This window comes from Sus scrofa, chromosome 13 (assembly GCF_000003025.6).
Source record: "Sus scrofa isolate TJ Tabasco breed Duroc chromosome 13, Sscrofa11.1, whole genome shotgun sequence".
NCBI lineage: Eukaryota > Metazoa > Chordata > Mammalia > Artiodactyla > Suidae > Sus > Sus scrofa.
In genome coordinates this window covers 163,335,042-163,357,406 of record NC_010455.5, presented here as the reverse complement: position 1 = coordinate 163,357,406, position 22,365 = coordinate 163,335,042, and the positions used below count along the sequence as shown (strand labels likewise).

General features: G+C 33.6%; 1 protein-coding gene across 12 annotated transcripts in view; it reads left to right on the top strand.

Moving 5' to 3' along the window:
* Positions 1-22,365, top strand: part of EPHA6 (EPH receptor A6) — an 876,888-nt gene that overhangs the window by 88,316 nt on the left and 766,207 nt on the right. For 2 of the 12 annotated variants that reach the window (XM_021070706.1, XM_021070708.1), the window contains one exon: positions 4,533-4,609. The exons of the other annotated variants lie outside the window; for them this stretch is intronic. In XM_021070706.1, coding sequence (XP_020926365.1) covers positions 4,533-4,609 — 77 coding nt within the window. Of the gene's footprint in view, positions 1-4,532; positions 4,610-22,365 lie in introns of those variants that run through there. 12 annotated transcript variants of the gene reach the window in all.

Here is a 22,365-nt window from a genome sequence, read left to right as displayed (position 1 = left end):
AATAAGAAGCTTTACACAGAGTATGTTTGCCACAGGAATAAATTCTGGCATGTGCCAATGCGATTAAACATCCTATTCATCTCTGTCAGTCATGGCCCTTCAAAGACTGATTTCAAAGAATTGCTTGTTATGAGAGGGAGGACATAAGGAAACATTTGAAAGAACAAATGATTAATGGCGTCATTACAGAGTCCTGTAGCTATTATGCAAAACCTTCAGTGTTGTGTGAACAAAATGAAAAAAGTTGGAATATCCCTGAGTTTCCATACTCTGAGTCTTTGACTGAAGATGTATTCATGTAACAGGCCACAGATTGAAGATAAACTTAACTGCCTGACTAAATAGGATGTAGTGATCAGTGTTGATTTTAAATACACATTTGTCTGGGAGTAGAAAAGAACCAGTATCATTTCTGTTGCATAAATTGTGACATTTGATGCTTGGAGAAAGCGTGGGTGGAGGCTAAAATTCATGGAGAGTGAGAAGCCTTCAGTAAAACAATTCAGTTTTTATCAATTCATGTGACTCCCATCAGTATCCCATAGATACTGGAGTTATCTGCTATGGGAACCTTAGGTTAACCTAAATATTTAACTATGCTGATTAGCAAATAGCACATATACTGGCTATCAAAGGAAAAATAGGTAGATATAGGTACAGGCTTATGAGGATAGCCACGGTGATTATATATGGTTAAATGAAAACAGCTACTCAGAACTAACTATATGTATAATACAGTCTTATTTTTAATTTTAAAACAATAACTATAGAAATTATTGGCCATATATAAATATACACACAAATATGTATGCACAATATACATATATTTCATGGAAAAATATTTGGTGAGTGACATCCAATTGATTATACTGTGATAATTCAGTTACCTCCTAGATTCAGGATTAGATTAAGAAGACTCTGGGAGAAGATGACTTTTTTAAAAAATTACATATCCTTTCATAAAAATGTAGTAAAATTATATATGATAATCACATTTATTATTCTGCCTTTATAATCAAAGAAAATGCTTGGACTTTTAAAAAGGAACAGAATTATTAAAATTTTGTTGTCATAACAGGTAAAAATAAAACCACATGATTTATAAAAAACTCACATTGAAGGAACAACAGCTTACCTGTGTTGCCCAGTGGATGAGAATGGTGTTTTGATCCTTAGGGGGAAAATTAAAAATAGATTGAATGTGTTACAAAATTCATATTGCCAAAGAGAAATATGGGAATGCAGGCATCATTTTCTGGCTAAGAATCTGCAAGTGTAGTAGTGATTTTCAAGAGTTTTAAAGTGACCACTGATCAATTTTCCAACATGTCATAGAAATAGTGGTATTATAATGTATTTGGATATGCAACCATATCCACTAATATACATTAATGTGTCAGTTCTTACGAACATCTCTTAAGTGTGCAGACAACATAGTATCAAAAGAAAGGTTGAACATTGTCCTGGAAAGTGCTTTTTATTTATTGTACTTACAAGTAAAGTGCAAGGACTTAAAGCCATCACTGTGGTTTACTACAGAATAGGATTATTATGCCATTGTCACAAAATGTATTGCTAATTCAACAAATCAAGGTATTATGTTACCAACAAGAAAGACAATGAAGAACTGGGAAAAGACTGTGGAAAGGGCTAGGGCAGAGGATACCTCTTGGAATTCTTTAGCATTGTGTGGGATTGCTGCATTGGGAAGGTTAGGCACACTTGCGGTTAAATCGAGCAGATATTTGTCAGAAAGTTATTTTTAAAGTAGAGTGATAGTCTTGTCTAGTAGGAAAGCAAAAGTCTTCCAAGTTAATTCAAACTGAGGAATTAAAACAAATTGTTTACAGATGTGTTAGAAGGACTAGAGGAGTAAAAGTGGGAGGTAAATATATGAAAAGATAGTAAGTACAAGAAACTACTATTACCCTTTGACCTGGAGGGGCAGAAATTATGAAATTACCCAGAGCCCCATGTTGGAGCACTGCTGTGGACACCTCTGCTATTGAAACTACTGGCTCTCCATTTTTTCAGCATGCCAGGAGTCACATAGCTACTAATACTAATACTACTTGTAGCCCACCATTGGCTGATGCTTTGGACTTATCTATGCCATGACCACTGTCCACAACTCAATTGCTACTTCTGCATTGCTTAAAGCCAGAGCTAGTGAGCCTGTGCTACTGAGATGCTGAACTATCCCTGTCTAAGCTGACAAAGACAGAAGTAGAATAGAGAGAAAACATGCTCTTTCTTCTTCTGCTTTTAATCTCTCCAGTGTATCCTTGGCAGGAAGTTAGGCAACAGTGGATCCTGGGAAATTGCTAATACATGTACTAATCCTTTTCATTAATATTGAGCTTCTGATGTGTGCCAGATATATTTTAAACACTGGGGATTCAGAAATGAACAAAATATGTGATGCTTACATTTTAGCAGAGAGAGAAAGAAAATAATCACATTTATGTTATTATAATGTACAGTGTTGATAATCACAGAGAAGAGATAATGAGAGAAGAGTGACAGACTAATGGTGAAATGCTGCTGGAGCTGAGGGAGATCTCACTGATAAGACAATTTTTGAGCAAATCTTAAAAAAAGAAAGGATGGTGAACCGTGTGAGTAGCAGAGAGAAGAGTGTTCTTGGGAGAGGTGTCAGCTAGTGCAAAACCTTTCAAGCTTGGTGATTGACAAGTGTGAGGAAAAATAAGGAAGCTAGCATGGCTAGTGCAAAGGAGCAAAGGTAGGAGTTGTAGTTCAAAGGAGTATAATTCCCCTCGTAACAATTACCTCATTTGTCTCAGATGTTCTGTGGAACCCTCCTTGAGAGAATCTATTCAAAAGGTACAGCAGAAATTGTAGATATTTGTCAGGATTCCAGTAGTGGTAATATCTCTAAATTTGATGTACAGGATTATGATATGCATGAAGCTCCTGCCAAATAAAATTAGATCTTGTAGAAATGAAAACAAAAATATTTTACTTGTTAAATTAACATTGTAAACAGACAATAACACTGACAAAAGAGCATTAAAACTAGCGTTCTTGTTCATGCTAATAGCACTGTATATATTGCAAATCAAATATATACACAAACCATAAAACCAACAACATTCTTTCCTAATATTACCATTTATGAGAATCTTGCCTAGGGATTACAAAAAGTACATGTGGCATGTGCTTGAAGATGTTAATTGCCTAGATATTTAACATTTCTAAGAGAACAAAGAAAAACGGCTTTAGAATTCAAAGTACATTAATATTTATGATGCTGCAAATAGAGTTTCACTAAATCATAGATGTTTTATGATGACTTGGGTCTGTTAAAGAACTTCACGGTCTTAAGATCTTTCCTGTTCTGTGAATAGTTTTATACGAATATTTTGTTTTAAAGTTCTTTGAAAATTATTTTATGTGTGATATAGAGTGTTTCCCTGTGTTTGACTTTTTTTTTTTTTTAATTTTAACTTTTTAAAAAAATTTTATGGCTGCACCCATGGCATCTGGAAGTTCTGGGCCAGGGATTGAATCTGAGCTGTAGCTGTGGTAATGCCAGATCTTTTAACCCACTGTGCCTGGGCAGGAATCAAACTGGGTACCTCCACAGTGACTGGAGCCGCTGCACGTGGATTCTTAACCTACCGTGCCACAGTAGGAACTCCTTAAATTGTAACTTTTAATGTTCAGAATTATTAGTCTGAGAATGCAGTTACTTGATCCATGGCACTTAGCATAATCATCCAGCATTCTGAATTCATCTAATTAAGTATGAAAGTACAGACTTAGAAAACATTACATGAAATATTATTGTATCTTTCTGCAAAGAAAATAAAATACAAAATTAAATTAATACTATCTAAACCAAACTAAGTACTTCACAAGTCTGTAGCACTGGATTCTAGAATTACAAATGTACTTGCACTGAAATATCTCAATGTGTTTTGTCACTTGTAGAAAAACTTGTAGCTTGTAGAAAAACTTGCAGCATGTAGGTAAGACTATTAATTACACTCATGAGATTTTTCTTACTCTTATAGTAACCAGCAAGGGTGATAGTCTATATAGATGTTAGAGAAGAGGAATTGATTTTAATTTACTGTATATGGAACATGGATATTTAATTTTTAGGCTATAAGAGTAATGAATTTTATCATAGATTACCTACAAATCATAGAATCTCATATTTTAAGATTTTTAAATTAGAATAACTTTGTAAGTACATACCTAATCTATGTATAAATCTATATTTATAGGTTAGTAATTCAAAGCTCAAAATTACATTTTATAAAGTCAGCGTATGTAATATCTGCTGAGTACAGGTTGTATTTAGAAGTCACGGAGAAGCCCAGTGAAATACCAAAAATAATGTTTTACTCTCCTTTTTTTATCTTATTGAAAATAAGTTTTCCAGGTTAATTTACCAAGAAATTGCTAAGTGTAGCTGCAAGAGAGAGAGGTGGCAGGCAAGATAACTTCTATTTCCCCCACTTTCTCTCTCTCTCCCTCCCTTGTTTTTACTTTTATTTCTACAGATCCTGCAGTCTCAGATTTCCACTCTCTTCTGAGACCAGCACTGTATGTCAAGTGGCTCAAGTGTCAGCCATCTTTGGTAAGTTCTACTTAAGTGCAGGTGTATGTTTTCCCTGACTTAGTTTCTTTACCCTTGGAACCCCTCATGCTCTCACACTCATTCCACAATACATGGAAATGCTCTTATCTCTCTTATTTACTGTTGAGCATCTTAAACACTCTGCCAACAAGGGAACTTGTATCATAGCTATATCAGTTCTGACATTCTGACATGCCATGTGCCTTGTGCCCAGTCATACCCTTTTTAAAGAGTATCTTTGTGTCTTTGCACTTTGGTCTACAATTTCCAGGTACATCATTTGTTTTTTGACTGAATTTTCTGTTACTTTCTGTGGTCCATAAGACTACATAGCAGCGGCAAAATCTGCAATAGTTGTCATAGGACAAACATTGAGTTATGAAGTAAAAGATTTTCAAGACACCTCTCTCTCTAGAAAGTTTCGAGTATGGTACAGAAAGGTAGTGTAGAATCTGGGTTGCTGGAAGTAAATAGGAAAAACTAGGATATGGGGAAGAATGGAGTTCGGAGAAAGGACACAATTTCTGCAAGGAAAAGATTATCAGGTTGAGGTTTGCAAAACACTGAGATTCCAGAAAAATTATGCTGGAATCTTTGTAGGAGTGGTAGTCAACAAAGTAGGAGGGAATTAGGTGTTATGGAAATGGAGATATTCATGGAGAAAAGTAGGCTCCTAAATTGCACTTAGAAAAGATGAATTCCTGCCACTTATCCTATTCTTTAGAAAATGTCATGGAAGGTGATAATTAAAGGATTTGAAGAAATTTAAAAAAAGAAAGTTATAAATAATGCACATGTCTTTGATTTATATTATATATCGTTCATTAAAATGGGTTTAGTACTTTTAGAAGTGTTTAGAAAGTTTTACTGTATATACCTTCAATGCAGATATTTTAAGTGACCACTTAAATATTTTATCTTACCTCCTTATTAATATTTATTGTATACCTGTTATAGTCAAGGATTTATTATGTGTTATTTATTATATACAACACTGAAAAATATTTATTTCTTTTTATTATCCAGATTATTTATTCATTATGACAATGGAAAGGTTACAAATCATATTTATTAGCTTTTGGGATTTGTAAACTTTTACTAAAACTTTACCAATTGTTGATAACAAGTGAAAACATTAGTTTGATATTTCTCTCTGGTAGTTGTTTTAAAATTACCATATTTTTTCAATCTTTTTTGCATTGATATTGATCTCTTGTATGCACCTTTTGTTTGCATTGGTACTCTGAATTTTAACATCTTCATTATTCAGTAAAAGATGTCAGATTCTAGAGAAGATACAGGGATATTCTGTGTTTCTGATTTTTTGTAATTAGTGGTTATTTTATTATTGATTTTAAGATAGCCAGTAATCTCTCCTTAAAGTCATGTATTTGGTATAACTTAACAAAATAATTTATGATGTATTCTGAGATCTATACAACTTTGGAAAACGTCAAAGTTCAGTATCATTCAAACAAATAGGTTATGCTTTTTAACTTTCTTTTATATGAATTCTTATTACATGTTGATAGATAATTCAATTCCAAGGGCCAGTTTAGTCTTATTAATTTATTTAATAGCTCCCATTTTTTTCTATCAATACAAGAATAAAACTGAATTACCACAAAATTTTTCAAAACGTTTCAGATACTTTCAGCAGAGATTTGCCATGTCTTACTATCAATGGAAATATGGCAAAGTGAAACACTGATTTGTATGGTTTTTTTATTTGATTCAGTTTTATATTTCATATTTTGCATATTTGGATAGCTTATGAGTTCTTATCTGAGGTCAGAAAAGAGGGTAAAATTATATTTCTTAATTTTTCCTATTTATATTTTAGTAATTTTCAATTCATATTCTGAGGTAACAATATCAATTATTAACTGAAAGTCCGTGAGTTCAGTGGAATCTAGGGGTAGCTGGGGGCAGAGGATTCATTGCAGATGAGAGGACTGTTGTAAAGAGAAAGAAGTATTTGACTTCTTTTTTAAAGTTTTACAATAAAGAAAACACTTTTTTATGTGTTCTTATTGTTGTAAACTGTTGATGACTTTGAAAACAAAAGCTGTTTGAGTTTATTTGGAAGCCCTGTGAGATGAAAGGATCATCTTAATCTGTTTTTTAAGGGGATAGCTTTGTTGACTTAATCTACCATGAGCCAGAAAGGAAGTTTTCAGAGATTTGTAAAGTAATTGAAGCAGCTGGGAAAGATAAAAAAACAGGAGTCAAAGGTTTCTTTTGCTTTATATTGATTCAATTAGTGAGCATTATAGTCTGAAGTTTCAGCAATAGATAGAGATGTAGACAAATAGACTTTTGATGTCTGATATGATATTTTCTAATGTTCTTTTAACTGGTATTTTTCTTCTGTCATTATCTTAAAAAGGAAATAGTTTGGAGAGATTTTGGGGAGCAGAGCTAAATGCTATGTTAACTTCCTAAAAAACTAGTTTTTAAACTAATATAATTAGTGTGGATGACGATTATTTGGGTACACCTCTCAGATAATTAAGGAAAAAAATGAAATAATTAATTTCTTAAGCTAGTCCACTAGATTTATAACCTTTGAATTAGTTTTCAGAAACAAGTACCAGTGGAAAATACTGGGATAAAGAAAAATATAAGGTGAATTTTGTTTCATAAATATACTTCAATACTTGTTTGATTGATTTTTATTCTTTTCTGCTATCTATTTCTCTTTGACATTTGGAAATGACTAATATCCATATATGAGATATTAAACTGACTGTACAATGTATATATGTTTGTAAAAAAAATAACAGTACATATCTGAGTTTAACTTACTTAATTCATTTATATTTTAACTCTTTCCAGACACGATGTGAGGCAACTGATCATAACCCTATGCTTTCTATGTTAATTATAACATTGAATCTAAAGATGATGTAACTTTAATATATTCTAATATCGTATCTTAAGAAGCCTTCACACACTGCCTCTGATGTTAAAAGATGCAAAATATGTTTTCTGTACAAATGATTGAATGAAGTCAAAGAACATGACAAATCTCAGTGAACTTGTAATTCAACAGTTATGTTGTATAAATATTACCGCTTATTACACTGTGGCCTAAAACCTCAACTTTCTGACAGGTAACTCTGGATGGGAGTTGTGCATGTTGATTTGGCTGCTTAATTTATGCTTGACCTTAAGCAAGGTCCTGTGTGTCTCTGGGCATATATTTCTTCAATCATACAATGTGGGAGTTAGTCCAGATATAATCTAAGCTTTCACCATTTCATACAGTGTTTGTGAATAGCTCATTTGTGCTTGCACAATCCCACACATAGTTAGATTGTTAATTACTGAGGATGCCTGATCCATCTCTGGATAATCTTCAATGCCAGTAAAGTCTTTCTTATACTGAGCTAAAGTCTGTCTAAGTTTTGTGTTATTCATAAATGTGTTAAGCATGCATTCTATTCATAGAAATTATTGATGAAAGTGGTATATAGGGACTGGACAGGGTATTGTGTTATGGTTACTTTTTTTTTTAGCTCAAATCTGTTAACTCACTTTTAAATCAGTACCTTTTGGACATGACCATCCAGTTGGCAGTAATCAAGTAATTGTCCTTGTGTTCAGCCAACTTGGCTCCATTGTGCAGAGAATGACATCACAAAAACTTGAGAGATGCCTTTAAAAGTTCTGAACTAATTTGATGGCTGAATTTTCTAAGAAGGAAGAAGGGGAAAAGTAGGGAGAGAGAGAAGAAAAAGCAGAAGGGAGGAAAGAAAGAAGGATGGAATTAATTTATATAGCTAAGGTTTGATGTTGGAGAATCTGTAGGGTTCTTTATACTCAAGAATTTTGCTTTTACAAACACCATTCCCTCTACAACATCGCTTTCTCCATGTGTGTAAACATATCCCCCAAATATTCTGTGATATCTCCCCTGTTTAAAACAATCTTTCTTTGACAATGGGTGAGAAATGATTTACTCCTTGACCTTCTCCGTGATCTGTAGCCAGTGACCATTTTTAGGAGGAGAGTGCTCATATTCTCACAGTCTTTCTTCTCACACACTTTCTCCACTGAAACTGCTCTTATCAGCCCTTAAAATCACTAACTTCATGTTGTCAGTACTTTGTCACTTTGCATCTTATTCATTTTCTCTGGAAGATTTGACAGAGTTGATCACTGTCCCTCCCCTTTAGTTTGTAAATACCATCCTTACTTAACTTCCATGTTTTTGTACTCCATTTGTTTTCCTTCTAGTTCTTTGGTCTTTTCTCTGTCAGTAATAAAAAGGTGATCCCATCTAGTTAATGGCTTAAATAACATTAATTCAGCAGTGCTTAAAAAAAAAAGTATATATATATATACACATATATATATGTGTATATATATATATATCTCTCTAATGCTGTCTCTGAACTCCAGGCTTTTGAATCTAACACTCTATTTGACATCACCTTATAGATGTCTAACAAAAATTCTTGAAGCTCTGTCCAAGAAGGAATTATTGATTACTCTCACACAACAAAAGTAAAATGAAACAAAACCTTCTTCCCGAATTTCCCTAATCTCTGTAAATAGGAACCTTAATCTACCCAATTGCTCAGGCAAGAAACTTAAGAGTCAGAGTTGATCCCTCTTTACCATTAAAATATAACTTCAATTTGAACACTTCTAACATCTTCCCTACTACCATCTTATTCTGACCTAGCAATAGCCTGATATAATTGGTCTCTCTTCTTTCTACTACTTGGCTTATTCTCTGCACAGTACCCACAGTGGTCCTTTCAAATTAGATCATATCACTGTTTTGTTTGAAACCTCCAATAGTATCTGTTTACTCTTGGAGCAAATTCAAAGGCCTGAATATATCTCCTGCAAGGTTCTTTGTGAACAGGGCTAGCCTACCTCTCCAGCCTCATCTTCTAACACCTCCTCTGTTGTTCATTCTGCTCCAGCCAAACTGGCCTTCCTATTCCTTGAACTTGCCTTTAAACTTATTCTTTTCTCCGTTTTATTTTTTATTTTATTTTATTTTTTTATCTTTTTGCCTTTTTTTTTTCCTTGAGCTGCTGCTGCGGCATATGGAGGTTCCCAGGGCAGGGGTCTAATCAGAGCTGCAGCCGCCGGCCTATGCCAGAGCCACAGCAACGTGGGATCCGAGCCGCATCTGCAACCTACACCACAGCTCACGAAAATGCCAGATCCTTAACCCACTGAGCAAGGTCAGGGATCGAACCCGCAACCTCAAAGGTCCTAGTTGGATTCGTTAACCACTGCGCCACAACGGAAACTCCATCTTTTCTCCGTTTTAAATATTCCTTACTTAAGTTTTCACATGGCTCCTTCCAAATCATTTAGCCATTTGCTACCAAATATCACCTGACCTGTGGGGATTCATCATTCTCTATTTCCTTACACTCTATTCTCTTATCCCAAATATTTGTGTATTGCCTATTTTCCAATAACAATGTAAACATCAAGTCTATCTTGTTTACCTCTCTACACAGAATTCCTATCTCATAGAAGAAGCAGTTATTGTTGACTAAAATGCTATTGTTTTCCTCTTGAATGCTATCACATTTCCATCAAATTGATACTATTTTATACTTCTAAATGCCTTATAAATTGTTTTACTTTGATATATGTGCTGAAAATATGATCATAACACTTCAACTTTTTTTCCAAAAATCAAGCTGAATTTAGGGGGAAATATGATGGCTATTACATTAAAATACTAACTTTATAAACATTTAACATACGTAGTTAGGAATATGTTTATCTAGATATGATTTTAGAAATTTTCTACTGAATCTAATTGAGTAGAAAATTTTTGTGATTACAATCATAAAATTGTCTTGATTGTGGTGATGCTTTCATGGATATATGCATAAGTCCAAACTCATTAAATTGCATGCATTAAATATGTGCAGTTTTTGTGTATTAGTTATGCCTCAGTAGAGCCATTTAAAAATAAAATATTGGAAGTGAGTTAAATGTTTGCAACTCCTATTTTGTGATAACTCTGAAAGTGGGTGCTGTTTCTGTTCGTTCAAATTAAAATTTTTTATTCAAAGATGCTAAAGCCCCATCTTATTCTTTTTCAGTTACTTATTCTTTTTCAGTTAATCTCACTTTAATGAAAACATATGGTCATTTTTTTTTTTAATGTGGAGGGCTTTAACTTCTTAAGAACCCTTATATTAATAGAAATATTATGGAGATATGTAGTAAAATATGAAAAATGCACACCAACTTTAAGATAGCAGTTTCCTTTGCACATACTCATGGAATAAAGCAGAGGAGGATGTGACCTTTAGTGGTATTTGTAAAAATTTATTTTTTGAAGCAAAAGATATGGAATTAATAAAATCAGAGTTTAACATTTGTTCAAATGTGGTGCTGGGCAAATCTATGTCTGTTTAATATTATTAGTTATAACTTTTGGTATGTTTTAAATACTTTTAAAAAAACCGAACATTTAATAATAAGAAAATTGATCTTACCCTGTCATTTAAATGAATCTATAACCTGGTAATGACTGGCTCTGGGTATAACTTAAGTTTGCTGTTAAAACTAGCAGTTTTTGGATTTCCTGTCATGGCCCAGTGGTTAACGAATCCAACTAGGAACCAGGAGGTTGTGGGTTTGATCCCTGGCCTTGCTCAGTGGGTTAAGGATCCGGCATTGCCGTGAGCTGTGGTGTAGGTCACAGATGCAGCTCGGATCTGGCGTTGCTGTGGCAGTGGTGTAGGCCAGCAGTAACAGCTCCAGTTTGACCCCTAGCCTGGGAACCTCCATGTGTTGCAGGTGTGGCCCTAAAAAGACAAAAAAAAAAAAAAAAACAGCAGTTTTTGGTTTTGTTTTTGAACTTTCTAAAAGATTTTAACCTATCTATTTTATTGTATAGATTTAAATGTCTTTTTTGATATTATTCTTCTAACATCATTTGTTTTTCTTTTCTATTACCTTTCCTCTACTGAATATAGGATATTTCAGTTTAGATACCTAAGATTGGAACACAAGAAGTCTAAGACAGACAGTAGTCATCCCAATACATTTAAATAATTTTAGATAGGGATGAAGTGTATGTAAATGATATACAGTTGAAAAAAGCTGATTCACTTTTCAAAAGTTTTCTTAACCATTACTGTCAGTGGTATCAATTTTCTTTCTTTTTAAGGTTTTTATTTCTGACCCCCTTCAGTGAGTCATTAAGTATACATAATACAATTCTTTTATAATGCTCTAAGTATGGTCTAACATTTGTTTGCCCTAAAAGATATTCCTGTCATGTTGAAGCGAATAAAATTCCTAGGGTGAGCCTTCAAGTAAGTCAGGAACCAAATGCTAATCAGTAGTGAAAACTACAGATTTGCCCTCATGCAATGTATAGCCTAATAGGAGGGAGAGACAAGTAAACAAGAATTTATGGTGTCGTGAATTAAACATGTTGGTGTGAAAAATACTGGGTGCTGTGAAATAATAGAGGGAGCATCTATTCGGATCATGGATCACAGAGGTTAAGAAAAGCTCCTTAGGAGAAATGGCATCTAATTGGAGACCTGAAAGTTGGATAGAAGTTAGCTAGATAAGAAGTGGAGAGGCAGAAGTTTTTCAGACATAATCACAAGTCCATGAGCAAGAGAGAATACAGTGATTGAAAGAAATGAAACATGGTTGGATATGCTAGCAGCATGGTTTCTGGGAGAGGGAAAAGCAAATGTTTTACTCGAGAGGCATCCAAGAGGAGTTTTGGAAGACCTTGTGCCACATTAAAGAATGTGGGTTTTACTCTAAGGGAGTGACATCGTCCAATTCACACTCAAGGAAGATCACTGTGGCAGCAGCCCCTAACCTGCTCTATCTTACTATGTCTTATTCACTTTAATTTTTTTTCTTTTTTTAGAGAAGAATTCCGTAATTTCCCAAACCTGAGCATATCCATTTTTCAGCACTTTATACTTCACCTTCAGAGTGCATGTTAAAATTATAATAAAATATAGATTCTGGGATTAACTGTTCAATGTCTGGTTTCCCTCCTTGACCATAATCTCTGGGGTACAGAGACCAAACTCTCTGATTTAATGTTGTATTCTCAATATCTGCCTTGATCTCTTTAATGTGGTGGTTGCTCAATAAGTATGTTTTGAATGGATGAGCTATAGAGAGGTAATTATCAGAAATAAGATAGTTTTCAAGATTAATAATTTAGGTAAAGCTAAATAAAAATCAGTATTGATTTTAATCTTTTCTTCCTCAAACTTATATCCCTGAATGTGTATCACAAACAATTATTGAAGGCCTCTCTGTACTGAGCATTTTGATACAAACTAAAGAATCTAAGTGAATTGGTATGAAGGATAAATATTTTAAAAATCAAGGGCTATAGGTCAAGCAAGGTATATTGTAGAGATACAATCAGATATATTAAATATGCAGCTAAAGATATAGATATATTCCTCTTATTGAAACTTAAAGAAGTTTTATCTTTTATGGATCTCTTGTATTCCTGAAGCTACATGTCAACTTTCAAATGATTTTCTTTTTATGCCAATACAGAAGAACATTGCTGCATAAGAGTTTTTTTAAAGTATAATTACACACTTGTGGTTAGTAATTTGTAGCAAATTATTCTAAGAAATTAGAAGATATGGATGAATTGGAAATAGCTACCTTTTTTGCTATTCACAAAAATCTACTTCATCTTCTTGATCAATGATAAAGGAGTGCTTCTCCATTTAAGGAAGTTTTAAGTTTTGTAAAAATAAAATGTTTTTCAGCTGGAAAAAAATACAATTTTAGATATTGTTAGTAATCATGATTTTTAAAAAACCATTCTAGTTATGATCAGCAGCCACAAATGTACTGATAAAAAATACCTGAATTTTAAAGAATCCGTTTAGAATTTTGGCTTCCAAACTAAATACTGCATTGAATAATTCCTGACAAAATTTATTTCAGCTCTTAAAGTTATAGTTTGTGGTTTATAAAGAATAGGAGTTCCAGACCACCCAACTCAGTTAATTTGTGCAATGTGTATACAAACTACTTTGTGATCTTTAGCAGAACTAAATGGCAACATAACGGAGTTCACTAGAGAAACTCTGCTCAAAGGAATTTAATTATGCATTAACCAGAAAAAAAAAGGAAGTTGAAAGAATCTTGTTTGCCATGAAAAAATGAAAATTTATGCATATTCTAAAGTAGTTATCTAGTTTGATTTTTTCCCCATACTCTTTGTTATTGAAATAGATATTAAAAATTTTGAAGAAGATCATCTAAAGTTTTTGTGACATTGGGAGAAAGTTGCAAGGTTAAAAACATTAGATTTCAGTTTAGCAAAATTCTCTATGTAAATTAATGGAAAACAAAGATGAAACAAAACCTTTAGATAGGTAATTTAATTACATTTTTTTTTGTCTGTAGTGTTTAAATATTAAGTATAGGTACTATGGATGGACCTTGAAAGTTTATCAGATTATGAGCATACCAAGGCATAGGCTTTTTAAAACTGAAAGTACTGTGAAGAAATAAGATATTTCTTCTTAAAAAGGAAATAAGAAATAGAAGTTAAAGTAAACCATTTCAGTGAAAATTTAATTCAGGTAAAATTTCATGTTTATTCAAATATTTATTTCTTTATCTTGTTCTAAATTATACATTCCTTTATTCATGTGTATTTATTCACATTTTATGGTTAAAAAGGTTTATTTTCTGTAAATGGTACATGAAGTAATTTTGGCTAATCCAGTTCATCTATACCTGAAGAAAACCATTGTTCCCTAGTGGAAGCTATGGAATTATTCCGTGATGCATAGGAATGGTTAAATTTGGGTGGAATGGGAAGTGATGAGGGGAATATATTCCACAAACACCTACTCTATGCCCATTACTCTACCTATATTTTGAAATTTAATTCTCACAAAAATTGTCATTTATTGTGTATTGTCATTTTACAGAAAAGGAAGCTAATGCTTATAAATTATAAGAAAATATATTATGTAATACCAGGATTTCTCTTTCAGTAAGTCAAGACTTAAATAAAAATTAATCTCCAATTAATCTCACTCCAATATATGTTTTTCCCTTTATACTGCTATAATCCTCTCACATGACATCAGTAATGGTAGCATGTGCTATTGTAGTAGTGATAGTAAGAGTGATAGCACACACTTACTGTGCTTACTATGTCCCCATCACTTAATGTACAGTAATTTTATTTTAATTTCAGAAAGAATCCTATGAAGTATATACTGTTTTGTCCTAGTTTTACATATGAGAATGAGATTGAGAAATAGGTGAAACCACCGTTGTGTGGTTGTGTGTAGGATTGTGGGATTCAGGAGATAGAAGTGGTGAAATGCAGGACTTTAATAAATTAAAATTTTATAGATGCTTTGTATTTCAATGTGGTTTTAAATATATATCATCCTTTTAATAATTTATGATTTAAAATGTTGTTAATTGAATCCTGAAAAGGTTATGAAGTATTCAGGTCCTTAAAAAAGAGAATATGGAGAATAGAACTATCTCTATTTGTGGATGGATAAAGAATGATATGGATATATTTTAATTTTTTGGTTCCAGGGTTACATATAAATCATAATTAAATTTACTTTTTGATTTAGAAGTTTGAGAACAGTCTTAGGAAACCAATCTGCATCAGTTGTTTGTAAGCAGATGTCTAACAGGAGCTAGAATGAAATGTTGATTTTGATGTGTGTAAAGGAGAAGGAAAAGCATAACAGATAATTCTCAAAATTGTAAATGCAGGGAGTTATTGTCCTCCTCTTTTAGGCCTTTTCTAAAAGGTATCAAAAATGGTATCATCATTTCTAAATAGTATCTTATTTGCTACTTTGGGAAATATGACATAGTATTGTTGGCATTACTTGTTAGGTCAATAAATAGCCTTTTGTGTTTACTGAAGTCTGAGGAAAAAAAAAAATGTATAGAGTAGTCCTGAAGGGATCATAGGGAAAAGAGTGAACCATAGGAAGGACAGAGTGGTAGAGACTGAGTAATGAGTAATAATTAGGAGAGTGAAAGAGCTGTCCTCAAATACTAGGATTAAACTGGGTCTAATATGATGGAATGCATAGAATATTATCCTTTTGATGAAAAGACATTACTATATGAAAAGACTATTATTATTATTATTATAGGTCTCCAGAACAGAGGGTCAATGAGTTCAAAATCCTGGGCAATGGAGAAGTACAAGAAACCTTCAAATTGCAAAGACCCAATTTAAATAACTTAATAAAGTTTGCAAAGTAAGAAAGTAGTATGTTTTATTAATTGACTGTAGTCTAATGCTTAGTAATCTTTAGAAGTTGGAAGGTTTAGTATTTGTGAGTTACTATAGCACCATTAATAGTTTTCAATTTTATAATCACAGCTAAGGAACTATTTTTCCGACAGCACTTTTTTAATTCTCCTACATAGTGTATTTCAAAGTTGATTTTTTTTTTTTTGGGCCATAGACAGAATAATTTTTACATTTTAACCCAGAAAATGCACAAACCTATGTTTAGAATATCATGAAATAATATGTATTCATATTTTGCTTTTTCCTATCTTCTCTTCTCCTCCCTGCTCCTCATATCTACAGTCAAGGCTCACTAAATTATTTTGATGGCACAATCATGGTTGACATATATGGTGTATAGAGATTGGAGAACAAAAAATTATGATTTATAGATAATTAATACTAAATTTATGAATATGCTAGAGGTTAATATAGGTTTTGAAGGCAACAAGCAACTGATGCTCTACTTTTCCAGCTAGATACAACTACATTTAAATTTTTCATATTAAATTTTTATAGCTTAATCTTATTAAAATGGTGAATCCTTTTAAGATTTCAAAAGTTGTGCTCTAATAAATTGTAAATTGTACTGTCAGTAGTAATTAATATATAAATGCACTGCCTGATATCTAGAATATCTTCTTTACATTGCAATTCTTTAAGTGATGGAAGGCAACAGAGACATGAGTAGGAAATACTTAAAAATCATTGTGTTTACAATTTTATACTCTGGGACCTTACTTTATAATGCATTTTGAAACTAGGTATTAATAGTATTTTAATAATTTATAGTTTGCTTTCATGTTCTTTTTGTTTATAAAAATATATATTTTACATTTTAAATATCAGCTTGAAGTGTATATGAAACATGGAAAAAGTTTATCACTCTGATTTTGAAAAAAATCATATGATTGAGATGTATTTATGGAATCTAGAAAAAGCTTAATCCAAACACATTGTAGCAACTCTTGTCAAAGAGATTTTGGAACAGAACATTTTGCACAGGCTCCCATCAAGAAGGTTAATGTTTGATCTTATAGAGCAAATGACTAGAGAATCCAATCATACAATTTCAGTTTTACTCAACTAGGAAAAAAATGTTTATGACTATAAAACTTTTAAATTGCTTATTATTGTATCACCGAGGCTATGATATGTTATGCTGTCTGTACCAGGGGAAAGTAGGAAGTTAGGTAACTATTTTGAAACCTTAAAACATGATTGCATACATTATACAGTTGAGCATAAATTGTCTTGCTTTTAAGAAAAGGCCTTTCAGCAACATGGATAGGACTAGAGACTCTCATCCTGAGTGAAGTAAGTCAGAAAGAGAAAAACAAATACCATATGATATCACATACCTGGAATCTAATATATGGCACAAAAGAACCTTTCCACAGAAAAGAAAATCATGGACTTAGAGAATAGACTTGTGGTTGCCAAGGGGAAGTGGGAGGGACTGGGATGGATTGGGAGTTTAGGGTTAATGCAGACTATTGCCTTTGGAATGGATTAGCAATGAGATCCTGCTGTGTAGCGCTGGGAACTATGTCTAGTCACTTATGATGGAGCATGATAATGTGAGAACGAAGAATGTATACATGTATGTGTAACTGGGTCACCATGCTATACAGTAGAAAAAAAAATAATGTATTGGGGAAATTAAAAAAAAAAAAAGGCACTTTCAGAATTATTTAGTTTTTTCAGAAATGGCTCACCTCAATATCTTTTACCAGTCTTTAATATAATTATATGGTCAGTTATTTAGTATTATTTATTTGTTTTTAAAGTGTTTAGATTCCAAATTATATGTGAAGGATGACCAAAAATGAATTGTAGTGATTTGAAAGCATAGTCATATGTATTTTAATTCATTATTTATTTCACATTCTTGTATACTTAATTTTCTGACTAATAAACAAGTTTCTATGGGGGCAGGAGGGTTTCTTTTTTATAGCAATGCTTAATGAATTTTATGTGTTCTTAATATTTAAAGTAAATAAATTAGGGAAATATTACTTTAATAAAATATCCATGTCACAATTTCTTAATATAAGCAGCAAATTTTATAGTTAACATAAAACCAAATATAAGTTATACCTCTTCACTGTACTATATTATTCATAAATAAGATGTGCAACGATAGGATATAGTTATTTTTAGCAAGTATGTAATTGAAAAAAATATACCTACTCTTTGCAGAGTGTAAGTATATGTTTTATTTTTTACATTAATATCAGCAGTAAATAATTAGCACATCAGAATGCTATTCTGCAAACTAGGGAAAGAATGAAATATCATGAACTTCACAATTATAGAATCTTTTTGGGAATGACAAAAGCTCCTAGATTTAGATTTGAGAGCAAAGAGTAAATTTACACATCTGCACATAAAATACATAGTAAAAGAAGTTTGAGTAAGAATTCAATTAAAGTTTGTGACAGGATAATAGATTTCATAGAAGTTCATAGAAGTACATTAATATAATCTACAAAGGAATGTGTCTCTTGCTTAAAAATGACTCATTTAGGCACTTCATTTAATTTAGCTTTAGGGAATTTTTTATATTATGTCTATTTCAATAAGAGAAACTATCTTTTTTCAGTCTACTGAGGCAGGAATTATAATTGACTATAATAATTTTTAGGTATTGGATACTATTTAAAGTTTCATAGATCTAAAAGTCTATGCCTTTGGCCAAAGTGGAAATGTGTGTCCATCTCTAATAATAATTTTCTTGGTATTTCTTCATTTGAGAAATCACTTTGCTTCAAACTCTTTGTGCTCATATGTACAGTGTGGAGATAAATATATATATATGTAAAATATATATGTTATATATATAATATTCTATACTATTTTGTCCAAGTATTATCCTATTTTATAGAAGAAAAAAGGACTGCATAAAATCATAGTACATTTCTTAGTGTATATCTGTAACTTGTGAAGTTCTCCTTTGCCAATTCCCCTATTATTTGATGCAAATAATCAATAAAAAGAGAATTTTTGTAGTAGCATGTATAACAGCTAAAATTATAAAGAAAATCAACACAATACACAACCTAAAAGTAGGCAATATCCTAGAGTTATCAAAATATTTGCATTGCAAATTAAATTAAGAAAAAAGGGAAAAGGCAATAGAAGTTGATTTTAACTTATGCCTCTCATCACAATAAATGGTTGGTGGAGAAAAATATTTTTAAAATTTACCAAAATACTTTGTGCGTGTGTGAATTTTCTTTCTCAGTGTCTTCCTACAACAAAGGTTTTTAAATTTAAAACTTAAAGTAAAACCAAATTAACTGATGAGAAAAGTAAAAATAATTTAAGGGTACAATTCTCATCTACCTATTAAATAAATTAGAAAAATCCCCTTTCATTATACTAATTTACATTATTATACATTATAGTATCCTTCTGTTGATATACAGAATTTTTTTTTTTGCAATTTCATTATTACAGGAACCTTTAAGGAGGACTTTGTGTATAGTTTTCTTTGTGATTTTGTGTATGTGTATCTATAATACATTATATTTTAGTAGGTATATAAATATTAGGATTTCTATTTTTTTTTTTTTGTCTTTTGTACTTTTAGGGCTGAACCCATGGCATATGGAGGTCCCAAGGCTAGGGGTCTAATCGGAGCTGTAGCTGCCAGCCTACACCACAACCACAGCAACACAGAATCTGAGCAGTATCTGAGACCTCCACCACAGCTCATGGCAACACCGGATCGTTAACCCACTGAGCGAGGCCAGGGATCAGACCCACAACCTCACAGTTCCTGTTTGGATTCATTTCCCCTGTGCCACAACGGGAACTCTGAGGATCCTTGTATTTTTATGTGTTTTAAGAAAGTACCTCATCCCCATAAAAAAATAACTCCATAAAATATCTCCAGCTTCATAAAAGTTTTTGTTCTCTATAGTGAAAATTGAAATAATTAAAATTTACAGACATCATAGAATAAGAATAATTTGTTCCAGTTTTGAAAAATTTGAGGTAAAGATTCATGTACCCTTTAAGAGGAAGAAAATTTGGTAATCCAGAATTTTATAGATTACCAAAAGGCGTTAACTTCAAGCCAGCTTCTGTCCAGAATTCTTAAAGGCAGCTAATTACTTGTCTAGGAAGAAGATGTTACTACTAATGCTGATATCCATTAATAACTATGTTTATTTAGAATAATTATGTTTTGGAGTTCCCATCGTGGTGCAGTGGTTAACGAATCTGACTAGGAACCATGAGGTTGCAGGTTCGGTTGCTGCCCTTGCTCAGGGGGTTAAAGATCCAGTGTTGCCGTGAGCTGTGGTGTAGGTTGCAGACACGGCTTGGATCCCACGTTGCTGTGGCCCTGGCATAGGCTGGTGGCTACAGCTCCGCTTCGACCCCTAGCCTGGGAACCTCCATATGCTACGGGAGTGGCCCAAGAAATAGCAAAAAAAGACAAAAAAAAAAGCAGAATAATTATGTTTTACTTTGATACTAAAGGTTATACTTACAACTTTATCTAGAAGAATAGTTAAGAAGATGGCAGAATAGAAGGACTGCAATGCAACTTCTCTCCTAAAATCAACAAAACTCACAACTAAAGACTGAGCAATCTCCACCCAAGTGGACCGGAAACCTTAAAAATGATACCCTACTCAGAAGAAAAACAGGAGGCCACATCAAGAATTAGGAGGGGTGATTTCACAATATAAACAACCTCATACCTCCCAGATGGGAAGCTCCACAGATTGGAAACTAACTGGTTCACAGAGACTCACCTACAGGAGTGAGAGTTCTGAGCCCCACATCAGACCCTCACATGTGGGGATCTGGCACTGGGAGAAAGAGCCCCTGGAGAATCTGGCATTGAAGGCCAGTGGGGCTTGTGCACAGGAGCTCCACGGGACTGGGAGGAACAGAGACCCCATTCTTAAAAGAGGCATACAGACTTTCACGTGTACTGGGTCCCAGGACAAAGCAGTCTCCATGGGAATCTGGGTCAAACCTGACTGCAGTTCTTGGAAGACCTCCTTGGAAAACAGGGGTGAACGTGGCTTGTTGTGAGGGAAGGAGATTGAAAGCAAAGTTCTCGGGCATATTCAGCAGTGTGCCTTTCTCTGGAGGTGGCCATTTTGGGAAAATCTAGCCCAACCAGCTGGCAAACTGAGAAGCTCCAGGGCAAACAACAATCCAGTTGGAATCACAGCCCCGCCCCTCAGTAAACAGGCTGCCTAAAGACCCCTCAGGCACACAGCTGCCTCTAATCCCATCCAGAGACTAAACCCCACCCACTAGAGGGATTAGAATCAGCCCCACCTACCAGTGGGTAGGCATAAACCTCTCCTGTCTGGAAGCATACAGCAAACCCCATAGCCCCATACCAACTTCAGCCACAAGGGCAGACACCAGAAGTAAAAGAGGCTACAACTCTATTATCTGTGAAAATGTCACCATGCCAAAAACCTATAAAAATGAAAAGGCAGAGAACTATAACTCAGATGAGGGAGAAAAGAAAAACCCCAGAAAATCAGCTAAGCGATGAGGAGATTCTTTTTTTTTTTTTTTTTTTTGGTCTTTTGTCTTTTTGTTGTTGTTGTTGTTGTTGTTGTTGTTATTGTTGCTATTTCTTGGGCCGCTCCCACGGCATATGGAGGTTCCCAGGCTAGGGGTCCAATCGGAGCTGTAGCCACCGGCCTACGCCAGAGCCACAGCAACGCAGGATCCGAGCCGCGTCTGCAACCTACACCACAGCTCATGGCAACGCCGGATCGTTAACCCACTGAGCAAGGGCAGGGACTGAACCCGCAACCTCATGGTTCTTAGTCGGATTCGTTAACCACTGCGCCACGACGGGAACTCCGAGGAGATTCTTAATCTGCAGGAAAAAGACTTTAGACTGTTGATGCTGAAGAAGATGCAAGACATTGGAAATAAACTGGAGGCAAAGATGGATAACTTATAGGAAACACTGAGCAAAGAGATACAAGATATGAAACAAACAAGAAGAGATGCAAAATACAATAACTGAAGTAATAAATTCACTAGAAGCAGCTAACAGCAGAATACAGGAGGCAAAAGAATGAATAAGCGAGGTGGAGGACAGATTAGTGGAAATTACAGATGCAGAACAGAAAAGAGAAAAAAGATTGAAAACAAATGAAGAGAGGCTTAAAGAACTCTGGGATAACATTAAGTGCACCAACATCCATATTATAGGGGTGCCAGAGGGAGAAGAGAGAGAGAAGGGGACATAAAAAATATTCCAAGAGATAATAGCCAAAAACTTCCCTAACATGGGAAAAGAACCATTCACTCAAATCCAGGAAGCACAATGGGTATCATATAAAATAAACCCAAGGAGGAATAAACCAAGACACATATTAATCAAACTGACCCAAGTTAAAGACAAAGAGAAAATCTTGAAAGCAGCTAGGGAAAAGAAACAAATAACATACAAGGGGACCCCAATAAG